The sequence below is a fragment of the Pteropus alecto genome, unplaced genomic scaffold (assembly GCF_000325575.1).
Source record: "Pteropus alecto unplaced genomic scaffold, ASM32557v1 scaffold146, whole genome shotgun sequence".
Taxonomy (NCBI): Eukaryota; Metazoa; Chordata; class Mammalia; order Chiroptera; family Pteropodidae; genus Pteropus; species Pteropus alecto.
Window position 1 is genome coordinate 7,224,787 of NW_006442107.1, and position 9,505 is coordinate 7,234,291.

A 9,505-nucleotide genomic window follows, 5' to 3' on the forward strand; every position below is an offset into this window, starting at 1 on the left:
CGTCTTCACTAATAGTAGACTCCCTGGGAAGGGAAAGGACAAGTACAGGGTACACATCATAAACAGAGGTAAAACACTACACCCAGACTTTAAAAAGGAATGATTAGTCCCTTAAAACCAGGCTTCGGCCAGGGGTTTTGTACGACCTGGGCAGGGGGAGCATGAGAAATCCTTTTTAGCTTTTGCAACTCCTAAAAAAGGAGTTTCCACTCTTTTCCTAGTAAGCTTCTGTTCTATTCTATAGGAGTCTTTTCATCTTTGTGATGTGTGGACAGGGACAAAGGGATACTTATGAGGAAGTGTGAGGCTTCCAAGGCAAAGAAAGTTCATATGGGTGGGCAGGTCAGCAAGGAAATTCTGCCAGCAACTGACACGGAATGAGCTCTTTCTAGTAGCCTCCAACATTTCAGTTTAGAGATTAGTGGGCAAATCCCATTCCCAGTGGACAAGCCAAGAGACACAGAAGTTAAGGTCCCCTTGGGGGTAGGAGGCTCGCAACCCTTTTGGCCAGGCTCCCTCTCCTTCATGCAGGGAAATGACAGTGAGGTCTTCACTCTGGGAGCCTGCCTAGGGTAACTCATCAAATGTCCATAAACAAAGAGAGGACAATCTAGCCTGGGGCTGTGGTTCCCTTATCGGGTAGACTTCAGGATTTCAATGACTGGGCTATAGGATTCTCAACCTAGAACGTGTGACTGGTAGAGAAAGGAGGTCAGATAAACTAGATATTCATTTGCGTCCAGCTTTGACATGGTTGGGATCTTGCTGGTATTCCCAGTGAGTTTTATAAGCTTTACCCAACCAGCAAACTGCACCTTCACATCAGATAAGGACCTAAGAATGGCACCCTTAATAAAAAGCCTAAAGGCAGTGGGTATGGTTGCAGAGCTACCGGGGCTGCCTCTGGGCCCGCAGTTCACAGGTAATGGCTCCGAGAGAGGAAAGACCTTAAATACCAAGTAAACAAAGTGTAAAATGAGCAGCGGACCCAATGCGCAAGTGCGTTCACGTGGCTCCTACCTCTCTGCAGACCAGTGAACACAGTGTGCCAAAGAAGGCAGACCTCAAAAGTACAAAGCCCAGCAATTAAGTAGCAAGTCAGTCCAACTTGGAGGAAAAAATGTGGGCTTACCCGGAGATATGGAGGAGTCGTAAGAACTTCTTTCCTTGCGGTTCATCTTGAAGGCTTGGATGTCCTTTTCCCTGTACGTCCCAAAGCCTTCGTAGCTCCTCCGTTTACTCCCACTCACGTCGCTGTCCCACTTGTCGTTCGAAGGGTTCAGTTCACCGAACACGTCCAGGCTCTCCGGTCTTGTGCTACCACCATCACTGCCACTGCCAGAGTACCGTTTTGTGCATGAGTCCGCAGGCTCACTGCTCAAGTCCCCTTTGTCCTTGGCCTGCGTCCAATGCTGGGCATCAGAAAGTGACAGTGTAGACAGGGTATCCACCTCAAAGTTGTTCTTGGAAGCTTTGTGGCTGGCTTCACTGTGCTGGTGCTTCTGCCTCTCCTTATGCTTGTTCTTCTCACTCAACGGTGGGAGCTCTTTGTCCCCGCTGCTCAGTCGCTCGCTCAGGATGTGGCTGGAGAAGCCGGTGGCTTTGCCTGCAAAGAGACCGCTCAGGTTGTCGTGGGTCCCCAGGATCCGGTCTTCCTTGTGCTTATGCTTGTGTTTGTGTTTCCTCTTGTGGAGCCGACCGCCCGACAGACTGGCACCGCCCACCTTGGGAGGATTCAGGGACGGCTGCATGTCACCAAGGCCCATGCCAACAGGTCCCTGCAGGTGTACTCCATGCTTTGCTTTATGCTTAGCTGTACCGGACATCTTCATGTGGGAGCTTGTGTGGAACTGAGGTGGTGGCACTGTTGGCCTCATGAATGGGGAAGCTGCTCCGAGCGTGTGCGACAGGTACAAAGGAGCTGGGTACTGACTGTAATAACCAAGGTTCATCATAGGCATTGATGTGTAAGGCATTCCATAGGGTGCATAGTAACTTCCACTGGGAATAGGGTAGCTGAACCCTTGTAAAAAAGGCACCTTTGTCATGGTGTCATTGGTTTTTGCAGGCCTACCACGCTTCTTCTTTGACTTCAAGTCTGAAGTCCTACGAAGATAGAGCAACGGGTCATACTGGATATATGGCACCGGGTAATAGTGATCAAAATTAATCCGAAAAATGCTGGGATACGGATTCTCGTGGTAAAAGGTGTAACTCCGGTGGGAGATCCTGAACACCTGGAACTTGGTGATGAGCTCTTCTAGGTCTGCCAGAAACTGGAGATCATCACGGTTTTGCAGGCTTTTCCGTTTCCTCTTGTGCTTTGGCTTCTTGAGGCTTTCGTGGGCCAGAAAGTTGTCCACAATGAGATGCTTCTGCCGGTGACCATGCCGGTTCTTTGTGCTGGTGTCAGACGGAATGGCCTCCGGGTTGTCCAGGGAGCAGAAATCGAAAGAGTACCTCCGTCGGGATTCTGAACTCTTTTCTGCTTGGTCAGACGTGCTGTTGTTGTCTGTCCCGATGCCACTGTCGCTTGGGATCGTCTCCTCACTGTGTGACTCGCTCACAGGGGACAGCGTTATTTCCTTGAGTGACCCAATCTCGCAAAGGTGGGAAGGTGAGTTGGCCATCAGCCTGGGTGGAGAGAGCTTCCAGGTACCACTATGTATGCCCTTTTGGGTTTTGGTTGGAAGAGCACTGATGGGCTGGAGATTTGGCATAGTTTTCAACTCTGAAAAACTGGTTTCAGTGCTGGCGGGGCTCAGGTTGCCATTGGACCCACCTAACTGTGTAGAAAGTGGGTGCATAGCTGCTGGTGAAGACGCCACAAGTGACTGAAAGTTGGAAGGCACGGCTGGAACGTCCGGCTGGCTAGAAACAGGCCTTGGGTGCTTGATGGCTGTTTTGGGTTCTTCGGATGGGGGCGGCAGCTCTGCTCTTGGCTTCCTGCCCCTCTTCTTACCAATGTAGATGGTTCCCCTCTTGCTGACATTAATCTGCTTGCCCAGTTTGCTCTCAATTGCTGCTGCCCCAGGGCTGGTCTCGGGCGGAGCTTTAGCCTTCAGAGCAATGCTGCTGGAGCAGGACAAGATCTGGTTCAAGATATTTTTCCTCTTGAGTGTTTTCATCTTATTGATAGTTTTGATGGTCTTCTTATCCAACACCCCAAGCTTTCCAACTTTTTTGTGAAATTTCATCTCGCTCATGGGTTTGTCCTCTCCTGGCACTAGTTGGGCCAACTTAGCTAAGCTGCGTCGTCTCTTTCTCTTCTTGGTGCCAGGAAACTCCCGGCTGATGGGACTGACTGGACTGGTGGAAGTCCCCTCATGAATCGTCTCAACTGTGAGCAAAGGCTGCTTCTTTGGTCGTCCCCGCTTCTTTTTGACTGGTGTGATTACAGTAAGACTGTCTGTGTTGGTGTACAGAGGGCTGGACGGGGTGATGGGATAAGCGGATGGTGGCTCCACCATCAGTTTATCAGTGGAGGCCATGACTGCCTCCCGAAGCATACTGGTGGGTTTTGGTTTGCTGCACGTCCACCTCCGCTTTGCAGCAAATTTTGGATGCTGAATTTCTGGCAGCTTCCTCGATGGAGAGTGGTCTGTGCATGTTGGAGGTGTCATGACCATGGGTGGCTTCCGCTGCTTAGACATACCTCCTGGGACAATTTTCTCGGTATTTCCACCAGGTTCAAGGCCGATAGAGGGGGGCTCACTCTCTATCATTTTACTCAACTTAGGGACACGGGGATCTTTCTTATTTCCCTCAGGGTTGGAAAGTATCCTATTAACTACTTCACTGCTCATAGTGATTCCAGAAGCCAGGGCTTTCTCTGGAATGATCTTTTCCACCACTGCTTTGATAGACTGTCTCTTTTTCCTCTTATGGCTGCTTGGATCTAGACAGGGTGCCTTGATCGGGATAGTAATCCGGACATGACTTGGGTCATTTTCAGGATTACTGACGGAACTCACATTCTGTCTGGCTGGTGATGCCTCTTGGGCATGATCTACAGAGTAGCCTTCCCTTTTCCCATCTGTATTGTCAAATGCTTTCTGGGCATTCTTGACCCAGTCCAGGTCTGGGTTTGGTATGGTTTGACTTATCACATCTTTTTTACTAGACTTTTTCTTGCTGCTTATAGTAGGTGGTTCTGGGGTCTCCTTTGTACCTCCTCCATCTTGATCGACCAAGGGCTGAAGCCCATTGCACTCGGCAGAGCTGCTGGGTGGGGCTGGTGAGCTGTGGTTGCTTGGGGATGGAACCACACCTCCCAAGAGCATATCTTTGCTACTGTTGGATAGTTGACTCCATGTGCTCCCCGCACTGCCTTTCTTACCCTGGGCCTTTGAAAAGGAAGCCATGGGCTCAAGAGCTGGGATCTTGCTGGTGCTTGTAGTTTCTCTGCCAGATTCTGGACTGATGAAGCAATTCTGAGTGGCAGGTCCACTGTCAGAGTTGGTGGACCAGTCCATGTGGTTCTGGCTGCTGCTTTTTTGCTGGTGCTTTGGTTTTAAGGTGTCACCGGTGAAGTCCTGTGGGAGGCCTGGGTCATAATGGACAGCTGAGTGTTTCTGTGGCCGCTCGTAAGCCTAAGGGTGGGCGGAGTAGAGAAGGAGAGAGAGAAAACCAAAAATGAGCATATTGGAACTGCTTAAAATTTAACGTCAAAAGGCGTAATGATGTGAAAGGTACCTTTCACAGCCACCTTTCATTCCAGAATGCTTTACAGAGGGTTTCTCAATTGCAGTAATAAAAATAGGGTGCACTGATTCTGAACATTAATACGGGCGCTTTAATCGCTGTTTTTCCCCTCCCCCACATAACAGAAACTTTAACGATCTTGGTTAAATGTGATCTCAGAATAAGAACTGTTTAGAGAGAGGAGGGACCCTACAGGGCACTTAGCTCGGTGCCTGTATTTTACAAATGAAGAAGCTCAAACTTGAACAGAGAGTCTTGCCCAAGGCGGCAGAGTCCAGGAGAGAATCTGAACTTCCTTAGTCCCTGTGTTCTTTTGCCCAGCTGGAGCTGCCTCTTATTTCTGTCCAGGCTTCTCCTCAAACACACATCTTTCCCTTGCTTCCTCCTGTTGCACTTTCTGTTTACACTTTATCCTGGATTTCAACACCTCTACTCAAACAAGTAACTCCTTGGGAACCACTGCAACAAGAAAAAGCAGCACAAGTTGAGGAATTCAGGGGGAAGTTTGAAGACCGTGTGGGGGTGGGCGGGCAGAGTGCCAGTCAAAGGCATGGAGAAGAAATGGAAGATGGAAAGAAACAGGGAAGAGCCTTCGAATCTTTGCTGACTGTAGGAGTGGTGCTGTGTTTGGAAATTAGTCCTCTGAGGCATTCTTAAGCCCACATTAGGCATTGACTGCTCTCTTGAGGAAACTCTTGAATATTCTCAAAAGGAACCTTGAGTCTCTTGGACAAATGTGCCAGGAAAAAAATCATTATCATTCAAGATCACTCCTGTGAACTTGTCAGCTGTGTTTCCCCCTACGTTGATTCTAAATAACTGTCTTTGACTCTGGCACCTTCCTTAGGAAAGGCAGAACCTGTGCTAGAGGCAAAGCATTAAGGAGCGTCTATAAAATCACAAAGGGAGTGAATAATGAACATATCATTTTGAGCTGTTAAAATGGTTTTTAATATAGAGCTGCTTATTGTTCCAGACAGATTTCAAGCCATGCTACCAGTACACAAAAGCATCCCTCAAAGCTTATTATAAGTCCTGTTTTACACATAGAGCAGTAAACTTAAAGCACACACTGCCCTAAGATTTGTTAAAGAAGGAAAAATATTAGTAAATTAAAGGAAGCTTTGGATAATATCTCCACTGAGAATATAATTGGTTTAGTGAATTTAGGAAGTTTTAACATGGAATATTTATCTGTCTTTTTATCTATCATCTATCTGTCATCTACTCATTTTTATTTGCCATTGATGCTATAAGATTTATATTTTATTAGAAAACACTTTTTATGGTCCCTACTAAGAGTCAAAACACAGAACGCGGGAAGAATTACAGGTAAAATTTAATGTAATAAAAAAGAGTTTCCTTCATACTTGTTCCTGGAATCCCTAGGCTTATTTTCTGCCTCCCTGATTTCATGAAATCCTTCTTATACTTCCAATACCGGACTATATTTTTTAAGAATCATGAGAGAGTTGTCCTAAGCTAAGCTTGGAAGTGCCCAGGAGAAAATTAAGAAAAATAATTTATTTAACTTTTTCTTCATCATGTAGTTAACAGTAGACATACCACCACATCATCAACATCTAGAGAACTAATTCTGCCACTTTGTTTACTAGGTATTACTGCTGTGAACATAGGATGCTATCCCATTTTTTGCAAAAAAGAGAAATCTTATTCACGGCATAAAATATTAAATGCTATTTACTCATCTATTATGAATCACGGCTTCGTTAATTTGTCATTTAAGCTTTGGATTTTGGTTGGCACTATGTGTACACTCACAGAATGACAGGTCTAGAGAGGGCTTGAAGACAAAGTTTCCCACTCCTTACAGTGACAGTATAGTTGATTACTTATACTAGAGTCAGTGGTGTCACTTATTAAAAATGATAGTGGGACAAAAGATGTAAATTACTGTTTTGGACCTGGGTAAAACAGAACTTATAGTCACCCTCTTTCCTCTACCCCCTGCCACTAATTCCCTCTCTGCTTTTCTAGACCAGGACATTGAAGTCCACAGAGGGGCTTCACGGGGAAGCTCAAGTCTTGGTCACTGATCCCCACCAGTTTTTCTCTATTGCTCCATTTTCTTATTCTTGGCACCTAGCAGACTCCTTAATTAACTCTTTCTTTATGTTCTAATCTCAGCTGAATCCTAGGAGGCACTCTACCTTATAGAAATACTCTTAAAAGATTTTATAATAAAACCATAGATCTCAATTTTGTTGTACTTATCATAATTTTATATTTGATTTGTGGACTAATTGAATTAATGCCTATCTCCCTTTTTATCCTATACATACGCCATCACAGAGGTACCAAGCACAGTGCCTGGAAAATAGTAGGCATTCAATAAACATTTATCGAATAAATAAAGACACATACATTTCACTATGGGTATTTTATTTCGTCAACAGTGAGATTAATGATGTGTATATTGCAACATATTGTCTGCAAACATAATCGCCCCCTCCAGTCTAATTTCTTATGCCATTCCTTCTGTATGCGCCACTGTCTCTTATAAAGACACCTATCACAATCTTTTAACTGCTATATGCCATTTATTTCTGTACTTTTCTGTCTCTCTCTCTTAGACTGTAAGTACTGTGAGGTCAGAGACTCTCTCATTTATCTTTTTTATCCTCAGTGCCTACTGCAAAGCAAACCATACAGAAAATTCCCAGTAAATGTTTGTTGAATGAATAAACAAAATAATGTTCGAGGTGTCAATTACCATGACAAAATATACGGCCGCACGCAAGAGACAAGAAGCCGCCAATCGATTGTTTGAGAATGGCTCATAATGAAATTGGAGCACTCAAACGCATTAGGTGTTGAACGAAAACATCTTTCCCAAATACTTAAGGACTGAAGACACTCCCTTCAGTGCAGTTTTTATTGTAAGTCCTCCCCCATCCCGTTAAATTGTTTCACTTTCCAATTAACTCTGCCTTTGAGGAAGGCCACGTGACTGTGACTGTCAGGAGGGTGGATTTTACTCAGGCAGTTGAAAGGTGGGGCCCGCTCACTTACACCCAGGGCAGATCAGCTGAAAGTAATGTAGTTAAGCATGCCTGGTTCCCAGTGCTTCCATCTGGACCCTGCCTGATCCCATTGTTCCTACCACATCAGCTGCAATTTGCCCTGCTGGGAGAGTGAGGCAATCAAAGGGCAGAACGGACAAAAGGGAAGCACAACAAAGGATCAGGAGTAATGGGGGCAAATGGTCCTGTAAATGCTGCACTCAGATGGGCTGAGGTGAAGGGGCAGAGAGGACCTAGAAGGAATGCTTTCTAAGGGGTCTGGCAGAAACAAGGCTTTCTTCCAGCAGTGGCTGATGGCTATATCTTGTTGCATTTCAAGAAATCCCATTTCTTCATCTGTCAGCCATGACATATTATATACACAATGGTGAGGCTGTCAGTTCCAATATGTCCTTCACTGAGAATTGAGCACTTACTCCACTGAGACAGAGACGGACATGGCAAAACAGGTCGCTACCTTAATGCTGGGGTAAGTGAGAGAAGTACAGGCTCTCTTTCCATCCTTCTCCGGTGGTTTGGGGCTAAGAGTCCCTGTGAGGATCTTCAGTAACCCACAAGCACATGTTTCTATCTCCCCTTCTGATTATTATTTTTTGGGGAGGATAAGACCTGAATCTTTTAAGGCCTTTATATCACCCTCAGCCCTCAGCAGGATCATCTCCTGAAATGGTTAATGAATAAGGGAAGAGCTGATGATATTCTACATCGGGCTAGTTATTTTTGTGGAAAACTTAATACCAACTAAGCTCAGCATGTCTCTTGGCTGCTCCCCCACCCCCATGACTTGACTGTGGAACTCATCATAGTCATTTTGAAGGTGTGGCTTGCTTTTATAAGAACAGTGCTTTCCATGCACACTGAGCCCAAGCCAAATGTTCGGCAGTAAAACACCATTTTGAAAACCTTGGACAGATTTCTCTCCTAAACGATGTGCTTATGGAATCAAGTCTTTTGGTAATGTGAGAATTCTTTGGTAGACTATCCCCTCCCCAACAAACAATGTATACATCATATACATTTAAATTTTGTACAGGTCTGATTTCTTTTTAAAAAGCACTTTATTTTCATCTAATTTTTAAACTGAGCGTTATTAGATCACTGCATACAAACTTAAAGATCTATAAAAAAAACGGGAAGAAAATGAGTCGCCGGGCCTTATCTCAGGCTTATCTACAAAGCAAGATTTGTTGCAATGAGCGGAGAAGATGGCGTTTTGGGTCTGAGGAAAAAAAATCATATAACTCATAAAAAATCAAGCATGACTTGGTGGGAGATAAACCACTTTTTGGGTTAGCTGTGTTCATGCTACTGTCTGCTGACGTCGATAATTTAAATTTACTGTTTGTGAGATATTTTCCTTTACGTGAGAGCAGGAAAATACATCTGGACATGAAGAAAGGAAGGAGCTTTTACCTCTTAATTTGGCACGTGGTACTTTTCAAGACGTGGTCCTGAATCCTGCATCAGAACCACCAAAGGTACTGGTTATTGATACAGATTCCTGAGCCCCATCGAGATCCAGTATTGGCAATCTTCCAGGGTGGGACCAAGGAATGTGCATTTTAACATGCTCCCCAGATAATTCTGATGTACAATCAAGTTTTAAAACCATTGATCTAATGTTTTAACACCATAATTCCTCTGGAGTGGGGCTCTTCTGTGGTTGCTATGATATCTGTAGCACTTTTCGGTGGTAAATATGCAGAACAAACCGCCATAGGCCTGTTAGGATATGCAATTTGGCACCACTGAGCATT

General features: G+C 45.1%; 1 protein-coding gene across 2 annotated transcripts in view; it reads right to left on the reverse strand.

Moving 5' to 3' along the window:
- SETBP1 (SET binding protein 1) overlaps positions 1-9,505 on the reverse strand; it is a 329,542-nt gene that overhangs the window by 94,761 nt on the left and 225,276 nt on the right. For both annotated transcript variants that reach the window (XM_015595730.2, XM_025038627.1), the window contains exon 3: positions 1,133-4,592. In XM_015595730.2, the coding sequence (XP_015451216.1) occupies positions 1,133-4,592 (3,460 nt within the window). The remainder of the gene's footprint in view (positions 1-1,132; positions 4,593-9,505) is intronic.